The following is a 15,385-nucleotide window of genomic DNA, read 5'->3' on the forward strand; positions in this document are numbered from 1 at the left end:
CAGGAGGTATAAAGAAATCTAGATTTACATGTATTTGTTGTTATCATAATCATAATCAATAACTCCTTCTTCTCTTTTACATAGCTGAGATTCTGGTTCTGTGTGGATGAAGTGAATGTGTTGATGAAATCATTGAACAAGAGTCTTTGAACAGACTTTACTGATGGGATGTGTGAACAAACTGAAGCTTTACATGACGAATAAACTAACATGAACAAAGTCTTTTCTTCCTGTCTTCATTCCAGGGTTTTTATACAAAAGCTGATGGAGAAAATGTGAAACTGATATGAGAGTATAACTGAGGCACTTTTCCTCTTGAAATACCACAAAGTACAGTGTTCATGTTTAGAGTCAGTCAGTCTCTGTCCTTTCAACTTTCCTCACTGAAACTGCTCCATCACAGAGAAATGAGCAGAGTTTTCTATCACTTCTTCACAGCGTTTAGTAGCGTGTGTTAGAACATTTCAGTAGAGTATATTAGAGCATTTAATAGTGTGTTAAGGCATTTCTCTATTTTCTCTTTTTCTGAAGCTTTACGTGTTTAATAAACTAACATGAACAAAGTATTTCTTCCTGTCTTCATTCCAGGGTTTTTATACAAAGCTGATGGAGAAAATGTGAAACTGTTGTAATGGCTAAATTTACATTTAAGCATGATTCTTTATATTTTTGTCTTATTTCCGTTTAAGTTTCTCACACAATGCTGAAAGGGAGTTTATCGTTGATTGATTGATTGATTCTGATTCTCACTAAACTGCCACAAAGTGTGGAACATAATGTGAGCACTGTTTGTCTGAACAAATAGGGGCTACAAGGTCACCCTAACACTATCTCTCCTGATACATTAAGTTTAGTAGTACAGTAGGTAGTTGAGACACGGGCAGCGAATGTCTACAGTGTCTTGATTGATTGTAAGAAATGCAGAGTCATGTTAAGCCAAGTGCATGTGTATATAAGCTCCGTGTTCATGTTCACTCTTTGAAGAGACAGTTTCCACACTGAGCTGTCGTGCCCTTTGTGAAACCTGTGTTACTCCTATATTTTGCAAAATATATAATAAAATAAAATAAAATAACTTGGTTTAGTCTTCAACTATCTTTAATCTGTTGTCAACAGTTGTCCCTTGCGTCCTTCTGTCCTCGAATTTAACAACAAACTGAGAATTTCTTCGGTTGAAAAATAATGTTTTAAATTGACGAATATCATATTTGTAATCAAAAAAATAATTATTATCTCTCCATTGACTCTCGTTCATATTTTTTTCCGAATTAAGGTCCCATGGACCGGAAGTAGAAGGGCAGGACTTCAGCTCTCTATTGGAAAGAAAACCTTTATTTTGTCACACTTTGTCTACCTGTGTCTGTAGATTTCTCCTAAAATCAACAAAAGTTAGCTTTAATTAAACAATGACTACGTTTACAAGCTGTCAATTTTCGGGTTATGGTCGGGTTAAGGTCACTATTCGGGTTTCTGAAACATTCGGAATAACCCGTTTACATGCGTGAGCAGAGAGAGTTACTCCTGTATACATGGCATTTGTAATCAAATGGCAATATCCCGACGTGGCAATGACGCCGCGGTTAGCGTCTGGACGTAGCTCTACGGACAACCTTAAAGGCGCAATAACTTTTCGGTCACCTTCTTATAAATCTCATTATCTCGGTACTTTCTGCCGTCAACAAAAGACATTATATTCATGGTTTTCACCACACTAATAAAGAAATTGGTTTCCTCCTCGCTCCAAAAGTGTGGTGCTGTGCTGCGTCTCGCCATGTTTACCTCTACTTCTTGTTTACTTCCGGTATACTGCGCACAGGTTTTCTGCATTGACATATATATATATATATAACTATATTATTATAGTATATCATTATTATTATAACTATGTTTTCTGGCGCATACAAGAAGTTCCTCTACTCAAAAGACCAAGATTCCTTGCGAATAGAACATGCGCAGAACACAAATCAATGTTCCTTATGATGGGGATATGCCGATACGCGTTTACATGACCAAAATGTTGGGTTAGAAAAGGGGTAACCCAGGTAGCATATTCGGGTTTTTAAAAACCGGAATATGAGCATATTCGTGTTTACATGGCCGTGCGCGACCGGGTTATTACTAATATTCCGGTTTTGAACGGGTTATTGGCTGCATGTAAACGTAGTCAATGTGTCATTTGCATATTTAAAGAGAACATTTGAAGGTATTTGAGACCAGAGCAACGCACAATAATGTGCATAACACACATCCAGGTTTTAGTATTTCCTTTTATTATATTGGTGGAGGACATATCTGAGATATGATTGTTTTGCTCCAATGTCTTCACTCAGGACGCTTCTGGCTCCACCTCCGGGGATGATTTCTTATGACAGAAATCTGTGAGGAGACAAAAGGATCAAATCATCTCTTTTTTTAATTTGCATCTCTACAATCTGTGGGAGGAGAAACCAGACAAGAAGTGACCTGCAGCTCCGTCGTAGATGAACGGCTTGGCGTTGGTGGGGAATCCCAGACAGGCGGCCAGTTTGTGGTGATCGCTGTGGTCTGCTTTCAGCTTCTCAACATCCTGGTGATGCCCCTCCCTCTCTGAAACACACACACACAAATGAATGCATGGTGACAATAATGTGTAGTTGCAGCCCTAAAGATAATAATATGAGCATCTGTGTTTACTGTAGTTGAGCAGGTATCGTCCGTTGATGTCCTTGAAGACCATCAACAGACAGTCGGGGCAGGTCTCGAAGAAATTCACAGTCTCTGTGTCGTTGTACACCTCAAGAAGTCCGTCCTTCTCCGTGGCTAACACACACAGACCCATGCACACACATACACACACACAGACCCACATTACACGCTGCACCAATGGTGTGAAACACTTTTGTACGCTACGTAAATTTCGACAGGGGAGTGTTGTCTCAAATCGGCCATTTCGCACTTACCGGAAATGACGATCACAACATTTCACCCCTTCTTCTTCTACTTCTGTAAAATTTGAATTTCACCCGGGGACGGCATTCCAACCACCTATTGTTTTCCGCGAAAAATAAATTCCTGCTTCGTTTTTGATATTTTGTGTGTGTGTGTGTGTGTGTGTGTGTGTATTAATGCGACTCACCACCAGTAAAGCTGGTCATGGTGCTGTCCAGCGGGTCAGTGGGCATTGTCGTGTTGATGATGTAGGTGAAACACACCTGGTGTCTGAAAATGACACAAACCAGTTAGACAACACGACACAAACAACAAACGTACTTCTTATTGCAGGATAATGATGCTCCAGCGTGATAAAACATGCTCACGAGCAAAGTAAATAATTTCACACACGCAGATATTAGCCTTCGCGCAGCTAACCAAACTGGGACCGTTTCACAACGTTAACGACCGTTACCTTCTCTGTACCTATATCTTCGTATGGTTTGGAAGACTTGTTGGTCCATCCTTGGTTCATTCATCATATTTGTTTAACGACTGTATGGTGAAATGTCAGGGTTTTACCCGCCATTATAAGGTTAAGGTGCAGCAACTAAGCTGAATGAATGTAACAAAAATACTTTTGTCAGATCTGATGACTGTAGATGGATTTCTTTAGCTTTAAGTTTTGTCTTCAAGCTTTTTGAGTTTGTAGTTTTTTATGATCTGCTCTAGCTTTTCCAACATTTGAGACACAGATGTGGTGATAATAACGGTCCAAAATTATTTCAAATTCTGCCGCATGTCCGTCATTTCGGCCAGATGTCTGTCACCTTTCTCTTTCTTTGTGTTGGCGTTCTAACCTCCGGTAGATTTATTAGGACTGTGGTTAACTGCTCCTCAGATCTCTGCAGGGTAAACGCAGACAGCTAGCTAGACTATCTGTCCAATCTGAGTTTTCTGTTGCACGATTAAAACTACCTTTGAACGTACACATGTTCCACCAAAACAAGTTCCTTCCTGAGACTATTCTGCAGAGGCACCGTTGCTCCATCCAGTGCTTAGCGGCGCCCAAGACGATTGTGATTCCATCCGTCCATCCATTTTCGTCCACTTATCCGGGGGTAGGGTCGCGGGGGTAGAAGCTCCAGCAGGGGACCCCAAACTTCCCTACCACATTAACCAGCTCCGACTGGGGAATCCCGAGGCGTTACCAAGCCAGGTTGGAGATATAATCCCTCCACCTAGTCCTGGGTCTTCCCGAGGCCTCCTCCCAGCTGGATGTGCCTGGAACACCTCCCTAGGGAGGCGCCCAGGGGGCATCCTTACCAGATGCCCAAACCATCTCAACTGGCTCCTTTCAACACAAAGGAGCAGTGGCTCTACTCCGAGCTCCTCACGGATGACTGAGCTTCTCACCCTATCTCTAAGGGAGACGCCAGCCACCCTACTGAGGAAACCCATTTCAGCTGCTTGTACCCTGGATCTCGTTCTTTCGGTCATGACTCATGACCATAGGTGAGGGCAGGAATGAAAACTGACCAATAGATCGAGAGCTTTGCCTTCTGGCTCAGCTATCTTTTCATCGTAACGTTGCGATAAATTGAATGTAATATCGCCCCCGCTGCACCGATTCTTCGACCAATCTCCCACTCCATTGTCCCCTCACTCGTGAACAAGACCCCAAGGTACTGGAAGTCTTGGGGTAAGGACCCATTCCCTACCTGGAGTAGGCACTCCATTGGTTTCCTGCTGAGAACCATGGCCTCAGATTTAGAGGTGCTGATCTTGATCCCAGCCGCTTCACACGGCTGTGAACCGATCCAGTGAGTGCTGAAGGTCACAGGCCGATGATGTCATTAGGACCACATCATCTGCAAAGAGCCGTGATGAGATCCCCAGACCACCGAACTGCAACCCCTCCCCACCCCAACTGCACCTCGATATCCTGTTCTGGCTCCTTCCCCCACAGAGAGGTGACATTCCACGTCCCCAGAGCCAGCCTCTGATGCCCGGGTCTGGTCCGTCGAGGCCCCTGACCTGCCACCCGTGTGGTAGCGCACCTGACCCCAACGGTTCCTCCCACAGGTGGTGGGCCCATGGGTTGGAGAGGGAGGTGCCATGTTGCTTTTTTGGCCTGTGCCCGGCAGGGCTCCGTGGTAAACGTGGGTGGTGATGGTGCAGTGGATATGACACATGCCTTTGGTGTGGGAGATCTGGGTTCGATTCCCACTGAGATACATCAACCAATGTGTCCCTGAGCAAGACACTTTACCCCTAGTTGCTCCAGAGGTGTGCAACCTCTGATATATAGAAATTGTAAGATGCTTTGGATAAAAGCGTCAGCTAAATGACATGTAATGTAAACCCAGCCACCAGGTGCTCGCTGACGAGCCCTCCATCTGGGCCTGGCTCCAAATGGGGGCCCCGGGCTTCCTCCGGGCAGGGTAATTCTACCTCTTCCTCCTTGACTCATAGGGTTTTTGAACCATTCTTTGTCTGGCCCCTCACTTGAGACCACTTTGCCATGGGAGACCCTACCAGGAGCACCAAGCTCCAGACACCACAGCCCTCAGGGACACACAAACCTCTCCACCATTATAAGGTGATGGTTCGATTGTGATTGGTTTAAAGAAATGGCAATAAACCAGAGCACTTTCTTTCTCCCATCCAGGAATGCTGTGGAGGAGGGTCTGGCAAAGTGAGACTATGTAAGCACTGTAAGCACTCACATTTGCACGTTCCTCACTGTGACCATGACCGTCTTGTTGTCATCGTGGAGTCTTAACTCGACGTGGGAGCTGGTGACGTTTCGAATCAGCGCGTTGCCTTGGTCGTGGTCAGTGACAGACCAGACCAGGACCCAGTCCCCGAAAATCTGCAGAGAGAGTAAGGAGGGGGGGGGGGGGTCAGACAGAGTATCCTTCCACTAAATGTTCTGTTTTTGCAGCTGACAGACACTTATTATTATTATTATTATTATATAAAGCATAAAGGTAGGGAGGCAAACATCAGTAAATCGAGATGTATGAGCCGCAAGGTCTGTTGTACATTGTCACTGCAAATATCCCATTAACATTGATTGAGTAAAAGGGCCAAAACTGGTCTATGTTGACTATTGTGCCCCCTAATGGCCGATCTTTGCCAAATTTGGTAGTAATATAGCATTTACTGTAGCAGAGATATTGCAATTGCAAATGTCCCATTTACAGTTTTTTACAATGACTTTGCTACTAATTTCAGAACTTGACGTCATATTTCAAAACTCTAGACACAAAACTCCAAACGGTCATTTAACAAAGATCACCTGTTCACTATGACACAACTTAACATCAAAGTACCGTACTACTATTTCAAAAATTCACACATTACATTTCAGATGTATGCTTACCATGGATGTAGTTGTATGGAAACAGACAATTATTCCATGTTTAGATCATGAAAGTTTCAAGATAACGAGATTCATTGTCACAAACTAGCATGGAGCATGAACCAATTAGACTACATTATCTATGGATGTAATATTTCATCACTATTCTTTACAGTAATGTACTACTGTTTATTATATACTGTTTCTATGCTCCCATGTACCACCTTTAAGACTGTTTACTTTATTGACAGTACTGCACTGCATGCATGCAGGCCCTTGGAATTGCTAAAAAGGGCACATATGTTCCTGTAAATGGCGATACACATTACTCATACTCATTTTTTTGCCAAAAAAATGAAAAGCTTGTTGAAATCATCAATGTCTTCCCTCTTGCTGTATCAAAATCTCACCTAGCTTTCCTCAGAGATGGTCCCAATAATGTGCTTAAAGTCAAACTTCGTTTGTGCATGATTACAAGATAGAACTATGTTTTAATACTGTATTCTACATTGTGGATAATTAAGCTATATATCATATGCTGAAGTATATTTCTGGAGTGTTAAAGATTAAAGAAACAATAACAACAAGAACAGTACAGAACCGAAAACCATGACCCTAAAACCCTGATACGAACCGAACCGTGGGTTTTGTGAACCGTACCACCCCTAATATATATATATACATACATACATACATACATACATACACATATATATATATATATATATATACTTGTACCACATTGGTCTGTAGTATTCTCTCTACTACTGCAGTACTTTTACAGGGATATATTTATATGTAGTACCATAATGAAACATGTATCACCTATTTTGTACTACAATATTTCATGATTGTACGAACAATAACACAGTGAAACTATGTGTAGCTTGTGTGTGGGTGATCTAAAGTAACGTTTCAATGGTATTTCACAATCAATTTCTTTTTTGAACCAATGACTGTGCAAGATTTCTTTAAAGATATGAATGCACAATGCAATGTTTTGAACGTTGGACAGCCTGTGTTACAAGTTGTGAAAGTTTTGAGTTTTGTGTCTAGAGTGACATCAAAGGTTCGGAAATTAGTAGCAAAGTGATTGTAAAAAAACTGCAATACATTACAGTAAAGAATGATGATGAAATATTACATCCATAGATAATGTAGTCTAATTGGTTCATGCTCCACGCTAATTGGTGACAATGAATCTGGTTATCTTGAAACTTTTGTGAACTAAACATAGAATATTGTTTGTCTGTTTCCATACAACTATGCATTAAGAGTAATGCAACAGTTACTTATCATTTTGAGCAGTTGTATCAATTGATATTTAGATGATTGTAATGGAATGAACAGACAATCATCTGAACTGTAATATATGAATTGCATTTTGAAATAGTAGTACTTTGATGTTAAGTTGTGTCATATTGAACAGGTGATCTTTGTAAAATGAAGAAATGATCTCAGGTTCATGTGTATTGTATCCAAGCAAATGAAACAAGTGTTAGAGTTTTAAAAAAATTAGTATTTTGATCATTGGTTGTAAGTTTTGTGTCTACAGTTTTGAAAAATGACGTCAAGGTTCTGAAATTAGTGCCAAAGTGATTGCATTTAAATTGGCTGAGATATGATAAAGTTCATGTTTTGGTAGCTACCTAGCTAGGAAACTTTGTTTGGTCGTAAATTGCGCATACTTAAATGTAGCAAAATTATTTTTATAACTTTTGGTCAGGTCCATCTGGAGATGCTACATACCAGGTTACATGCAGATCGGTCGCAGAGCCTAGGAGGAGTTAGAAAAAGTTGGTTTTGCACATTGCGCAATATTGCAAAAAACCTTAGCAGAAATGGGCATGGCCTACATAATTACATTCAGCTCCATTCAATGAACACATGGATGTAAGGGTATCTAATGTGCAATGAGTATTGTGGGAGTTATAGGCAAAAACACGTTTGACGTCATTATAGCACCACCTAGTGGTCAACATGTGTACTTTTTGGTGTGTGAGGTCCATGACCCATTGTAAATCTACCCTGTAAATTTAAAGTTATTCACTTTAGTATAAGTGGTGAATCCAAACGTGGGTCCCATAGGCCACGCCCACTTTGACCAATCAGTACCCCACTGTAGGGGTGGCCTCAGGAGTGTGTGTGTGTGTGTGTGTGTGTGTGTGTGTGTGTGTGTGTGTGTGTGTGTGTGTGTGTGTGTGTGTAGGTGTGTGTAGGTGTGTCTGTGTGTGTGTGTGTGTGTGTGTGTGTGTGTGTGTGTGTGTGTGTGTGTGTGTGTGTTTGTTTGTCTGTGTGTGTATCTGTGTTTGTACGTGTGTGTGTGTGTGTGTCTGTGTGTGTCTCTGTGTGTCTGTGTGTGTGTGTGTGTGTGTGTGTGTGTGTGTGTGTGTGTGTGTGTGTGTGTGTGTGTGTGTGTGTTTGTTTGTCTGTGTTTGTCTGAACTTTTGTCCCAGTACGTCTCTGGTGATTACTCTACATTTAAATTGTGATGTTTTGAGAGTAAAATGTGAATAAGCAACATAACCAGTAACATTTCTCTGTCAGGTAAATGCAGTAGTACAATGTTTCCCTCTGAAGTAGAAGTACACAGTAAGTCAGTAGTATACAGTGAGGTTGCATATTACAATTTTTAACAACTGTTTACACACTAAATCCTTACATGTAGGCCTAACATGACTTTTGAACTTAAACTGTGTTCATTTGTAAAGAAGAATGGCTGCAAAAAGAAATTCTGACAGTGTGTGTGTGTGTGTGTGTGTGTGTGTGTGTGTGTGTGTGTGTGTGTGTGTGTGTGTGTGTGTGTGTGTGTGTGTGTGTGTGTGTGTGTGTATATGTCTGTGTGGTGTGTGTCTGTTTGTTTGTGTGTGTGTGTGTGTGTGTGTGTGTGTGTGTATTCATACCCCCTCTTAGCCCTAATTGTAGGAGTAGAATCTGACTCACCTTGTGAATGTCTTTAGTTTGCAGCGTTACGTTCAGACCGTTGCAGTCTTCGGGGTCCGCCGCGGCGGAGCTGCCAATCGCCGCCAGCAGCAGCGTCAGCAGCACGGCTCTCTTCACAACGCTCATCGTGCTCTGAGACAAAAATCTAACGCACCCTCTGCTCTCTCTGGGATCTGTCGGGGACTGCACAGTGAGGACAGGGCAGACGGTCAGGGTTTTTAATGCCCCCGGACCACTGCGAGGGTCCAAAGTGCGTCTGCTCACAGTGTTATTGAACTCTGAAAGGCCCGTTGATTCACTCCGTTGATGTCCGGATGCATTTACCGTATGTGTACAAAGTTAAGAAACGCTCAGAACCAAAACAAGTGACTCACACTCATTAAAGCATATTTACTTTGACCATTTACGAGCGCGAATCTCCAATGTCCGGCTGCAGTCAGTAAAAAACAGTTTGCTTCCCCTCTCACACATCTGCCACTCATCACATGGGTCTTACCTTAATGCCTGTCCTGTGATAATGCCCCTTACTTCTATCATACTTCTATCTCCTATTGAGTGAGATCACATTGTACGGTCACTTATTCCTAATATGAACCAGGGCTCCAGACTAACCTTTTGCCTTGGTTGCACTGGTGCGCCTAACTTTTTTTATTTAGGTGCACCCGGACAAAATTTAGGTGCACCCAAATTTTTCCTCGCATCGCCGTTAACGCTGAATGGCGATACACGATATATAGCTCTGTATTTTTTTACAAAGTGGGCTAAATGTTCAGTTTTAAGTCAAAGCCACTTTTCATAAGCTCTTTTATTTCTCTTTTATCTCTTTTATTAACAGATTGTGATTAAAATCAAAGGCAAAGACAGGGTTTCCTTTACCAGTTTAAAAATATACAGCAGCAACACATGTAAATGAAAGTTATCTAAAATAAATAGCCTAGGATATATGTAAGGGTTAATGCCCGACGAGGTGTCCATTGTAAAGTATTAATGGACGACGGCGAGGCATGAACCGTCCGACGCGCAGCGAAGGGCATTATACCATGGTCACTTGCCAATAGGGTTGGGTATCGTTTGGTTTTTTTTCGATTCCGGTGCTAAATCGATACTTTTAAAACGGTGCCGGTGCCTAAACGGTGCCTGAATCGGTACTTTTCAATAAAGTTAAAAAAAAAAGAAGAAGAAAAAAAAAAGGGTAGTAAACAACAGTCAGTGACTTGTTTATTGCTAAGGCCATGGTCAAAATTAAAGATTTAATAATAATGTAATAACTATAACAATAACAATAACTTATTTCACCAGTAAATTGCTGTTGAACCCCAGATGGGAAAAGGGTATTTTACAATTATGACATCGCTTCGTTCGTGGAGAGGCAGCGTATGCGAGGACATTAGGTGCACCGGTGCGACCTAGGAAAAATCTTAGTCGCACCCTTACAAATTTTGGTCGCACTCTAGAGCCCTGTGAACTGTTTCACATGAAACCTCAAATGAAAGACACTGATTGCATGAGATGAAGTTTGTCTGTATGAGTCTGTAAATGGCAGCATGTGCCCTTTTGTAGTGTGTACATACTGTTTCTCATCAAACTGGGATAACTGTGATTGAATTCAGTATATATACGTCTGCCATATGTTTCCACCCCTCAAAAATTCCTGCCCCCCTCTCGCCACCCTATAAATATTTTTTCTACAATCAGAATCAGAAATACTTGAATAATCCCAGGGGAATATTTTTGTTACCACTCCAGGTATACAAACAACAAATAAAAACAACATATATTATCAAGACTTTTAACATATATAATAAAGACAAATGTACAGTAATAATATATAAAATATGAAATGTACAGCAATAATGTGCAAATAGTGCAATAAAAAAGAGAAATGATTGTCTATGTTGAGATGATTTTAATGCAATAAAAAAGAGAAGTGATGTTTGAGATGAGATGATTACAGAGAGGGGGTGTGTGACTCTCTGAGGGAGGGGTTGTAGAGTTTAATGAACACAGGCAGGAAAGATTTCCTGTGGGGCTCTGTGATGCATCTGGGTGAGAGGAGTCTTCTGCTGAAGGTGCTCCTCTGCCTGGCCAGTGTGTCGTAGAGAGGGTGGGAGACATTATCCAAGATGGACAGAAGCCTGGACAGCATCCTCCTCTCAGCCACGGTCGTCAGTGTGTCCAGCTCCTCCCCCACGACATCACCAGCCCTCCTGATCAGTTTGTTCAGTCTGTTGGTGTAAAGGTAAAGGTAAAGGTATTTTCATCCCACTGCCCCAGCACGTGACAGCGAAGAAGATAGCACCTGCCACAGCAGACTGATAGAACATAGATCCTAAAAACCCGGTGGCGACTGCGCTTTTTCAGCTGCAGCGCCTAAACTGTTGAATGAGCTACCTCCACAGGTCAAATTGGCCCCGACTCTTGAATCTTTTAAATCCCGCCTTAAAACTCACCAGCATGAGAACTGTGTGGGCTTATGTTGTTTTAGGTGTTCTATGTGTTTCTATGTTATTCAGCACTTTGTAAACCTTTGTTCTTTTTAAATGTGCTATATAAATAAAATGGATTGGATTGGATGGCAGTTCGTGAAATGGTCACGTAAGAAAATCGTGACCGTGTTGGTTAATGACCCTGGCATTTTTTATTAAACCTTTATTTAACCAGGAAAATCCCATTGAGATTAAAAACCTCTTTTTCAAGGGAGTCCTGGCCAAGAAGCAGCAAAAGAGTTACAAACATACAATACAATTAAATATACATTATGAAAAACAGTTACAAAGGATCGATACAAAGAAGGCCATCCCACTCGAGAATACAGTTCACAGTGATGGGTCAAGACCCTACAATTAGTAATGAACCACAGAGAAGCATGATATGCAATGTCAATCTTATGGAGACATTTAGCAGAAGCATTCACATACAACAGGTCTCCATAGTCTAAAATAGGTAAAAATGTTGCATTAACAAGGCGTTTTTATTGCCTCAAAAGAAAAACTCAAAGCCCAATTTGAGTTTAAGCATTTTCACAAGATTGTCTATATGGAGCTTAAAAGTCAGGGAGTCATCAAGCAAAATACCAAGGTAGGTGTGAACCATCTCTATGACATTTCCCTCAAGAGTGGACACAAAAGGGATAGATTGAGGGACCTTCTTAGTGTTTGAAAACAACATTAGTTTGGTCTTTTCAGCATTAAGGACCAGTTTTAGCTGGGTAAGTGTGTGCTGGACCACATGAAAAGCTTTCTGCAAAGATTCTACAGCTTTAGCAGGGTTTAATCCAAAACAGTTAATTATTGTGTAATCAGCATAAAAATGCATATTAGCGTCAGACACATGTTGTCCTAAATCATTAATATACATGATGAACAGGAGGGGTCCTAATATAGAACCCTGCGGCACCCCCTTGTGGACATTAAAAAATTCAGAACACAGACCATCACATCTAATACACTGGGTCCTGTCACTCAAATAATTTCTGAACCAGGAAACAACAAGCCTATGCTTTAAAATAACATGATCCATGTGTGTGTGTGTGTGTGTGTGTGTGTGTGTGTGTGTGTGTGTGTGTGTGTGTGTGTGTGTGTGTGTGTGTGTGTGTCTGTGTGTGTGTGTATGTGTGGCATTTAGTTGTGATGGTTAAGGTTAGGGTAAGGGGCTAGGGAATGCATTATGTCAATGACAGGTCCCCACAAACATAGTGCCACAAACCTGTGTGTGTGTGTGTGTGTGTGTGTGTGGTGGTGTGTGGTGTGTGTGTGTGTGTGTGTGTGTGTGTGGTGTGTGTGTCTGTTTGTTTGTGTGTGTGTGTGTGTGTGTGTGCGTGTGTATGTGTGTGTATATGTGTCTGTCTGTGTGTGTGTGTCTGTCTGTGTGTGTGTGTGTCTGTGTGTATGTGTGTGTCTGTGTGTGTGTGTCTGTGTGTGTGTGTAGGTGTGTTTGTGTCTGTGTGTGTGTGTGTGTGTGTGTGGGTTTGTGTCTGTCTGTGTGGTGTGTGTGTGTGTGTGTGTGTGTGTGTGTGTGTGTGTGTGTGTGTGTGTGTGTGTGTGTGTGTGTGTGTGTCTGTGTGTGGCATTTAGTTGTGATGGTTAAGGTTAGGGTAAGGGGCTAGGGAATGCATTATGTCAATGATGGGTCCCCACAAACATAGTGCCAAAACCTGTGTGTGTGTGTGTGTGTGTGTGTGTGTGTGTGTGTGTGTGTGTGTGTGTGTGTGTGTGTGTGTGTGTGTGTGTCTGTGTGTGTGTGTGTGTGTGTCTGTATGTGTGTATTCATACCCCCTCTTAGCCCTAACGAGTGCTGCAAACTAAAGACATTCACGAGGTGAGTCTGGTTCTGCTTCTACAATTAGGGCTAAGAGGGGGTATGAATACACACACAGAGACACACACACACACAGACACATACAGACACACAGAAAATCACACACACAGACACATAAACACACACAGACACACACAAACAGACACACACACACACACAACAAACACACACACACACACAGACAGACACATATAGACACACACAAGACAAAATACACCACACACATTCAACGCACAGAGACACAGAGACACACAAACACAGACACATACACACACACACACACACACAGAGACACACACACAGAGAGACGACACACACACACAGAGACACAAACATGTAGACACACACACATACACACACAGACACACACACAGAGATACACACACATTCACAAACACACACACACAGACACACACACACAGAGACACACACAGACACACACATACACACACAAACACAAAGAGACACACATAGAGACACACACACACACACACACACACACACAGAGACACACACACAGACACACACACAGAGACACACACACACTGCAGTCAGTATGAGGGCGTGCCCTGACAGTACCTAGGTAAGGACTACTAGCCAGTCAGAAGCAGAGTATGAGGGCGTGCCCTGACAGTAGCTAGGTAAGGACTACTAGCCAGTCAGAAGCAGAGTATGAGGGCGTGCCCTGACAGTAGCTAGGTAAGGACTACTAGCCAATCAGAAGCAGAGTATGAGGGCGTGCCCTGACAGTACCTATACACGCTAAAAGTCCTGATTATTTACATGGAGTCTGGTGGGGTTTTTTATTTTATTTTTATGATGTGTTTTTTGTGTGGGTCTGAGTAGTCCAAACTAACCCTGTAAGATTTGGCTTTGTTGTCAAGTTAAAAACTTTCAAATCATGAAAGATTAAAAGTCGAGTTAGCCTAGTTCAACTATAGCTGAAACATATAGGGGAAAAACTGTAAAAAACGGTAATGCTCTGACGACCTTCGGGGGATGCAACCTATCTTATCTTCGCTAAACTGGAGGTGTTAAAAAGACCTCCACGAAATAATCTTTCCCTTCTTCAACTCACGTCGATGTCGTCTTTAACGACAAAGTAGAATAAAACACTTCTAGAGGCAGTTTATCAGGAGACATTTCTACAATCGTAGAAATGATCGTTTTCTAAGAAGAATGACATCACATGTCAGTCAGTCTGACTTATTTACTTTTAAAGAACATAATGTCTGTTTGTGTCTGTTTGTCTGTGTGTTTGTGTGTGTGTGTGTGTGTGTGTGTGTGTGTGTGTGTGTGTGTGTGTGTGTGTGTGTGTGTGTGTGTGTGTGTGTGCTATGTGTGTGTGTGTGTGTGTGTGTGTGTGTGTGTGTGTGTGTGTGTTGTGTGTGTGTGTGTGTGTGTGTGTGTGTGTGTCTGTGTGTATGTGTGTGTGTATGCGTGTGGGCTTGTTTAACTGTATGTGTTGGGGTCCAAAACCAGGAGTTCCGACAGCCTTGTGGGGCCAAAATGCTGGACCACACAAGTTTAAAAGGGCTGTTTGAGGGTTAAGACTTGGTTTTAGGATTAGGGTTAGAATTAGGTTATGGATAGGGTGAGTGTGTCTGTCTGTATGTCTGTCTGTCTGTCTGTGTGTGTGTGTGTGTGTGTGTGTGTGTGTGTGTGTGTGTGTGTGTGTGTGTGTGTGTGTGTGTGTGTGTGTGTGTGTGTGTGTGTGTGTGTGTGTGTGTGTGTGTGTGTGTGTGTGTGTCTGTGTGTGGAATTTAGTTGTGATGGTTAAGGTTAGGGTAAGGGGCTAGGCTAAGTATTACATCACATGTCAGTCAATCTGACTTATTTACTTTTAAA

At 42.1% G+C, this 15,385-nt stretch overlaps 1 protein-coding gene across 2 annotated transcripts; it reads right to left on the reverse strand.

Annotated features, from left to right (window-relative positions):
• Window positions 1-2,249: 2,249 nt before the first annotated feature.
• LOC120571413 (saxitoxin and tetrodotoxin-binding protein 1-like) lies at window positions 2,250-9,431 on the reverse strand. Of its 2 annotated transcripts, XM_039820350.1 has the most exons (6): window positions 9,221-9,429; window positions 5,640-5,785; window positions 3,116-3,198; window positions 2,674-2,799; window positions 2,464-2,586; window positions 2,250-2,376 (listed from the first exon to the last, which is right to left on the reverse strand). In XM_039820350.1, exons 1-6 carry the CDS (start codon window positions 9,344-9,346, stop codon window positions 2,327-2,329), a joined length of 654 nt encoding a protein of 217 aa, XP_039676284.1. In that variant the 5' UTR covers window positions 9,347-9,429; the 3' UTR covers window positions 2,250-2,326. The 2 variants fall into 2 exon arrangements, with proteins under 2 accessions (XP_039676284.1, XP_039676286.1); XM_039820352.1 differs by lacking the exon at window positions 2,674-2,799 and having other exon boundaries at window positions 9,221-9,431.
• Window positions 9,432-15,385: the final 5,954 nt, after the last annotated feature.

Source organism: Perca fluviatilis, chromosome 13, assembly GCF_010015445.1.
Source record: "Perca fluviatilis chromosome 13, GENO_Pfluv_1.0, whole genome shotgun sequence".
Lineage (NCBI taxonomy): Eukaryota > Metazoa > Chordata > Actinopteri > Perciformes > Percidae > Perca > Perca fluviatilis.

Bases quoted from the DNA above. Each gene is read 5' to 3' on its own strand.
- LOC120571413 (XM_039820350.1), bottom strand. From the start codon at position 9,346: ATGAGCGTTGTGAAGAGAGCCGTGCTGCTGACGCTGCTGCTGGCGGCG. The intron at 5,786-9,220 runs GTGAGTCAGATT...CTCTCTCTGCAG, and splicing joins AAACTAAAGACATTCACAAG to ATTTTCGGGGACTGGGTCCT. The intron at 3,199-5,639 runs GTGAGTGCTTAC...TGTCATTTTCAG, and splicing joins ACAGTGAGGAACGTGCAAAT to ACACCAGGTGTGTTTCACCT.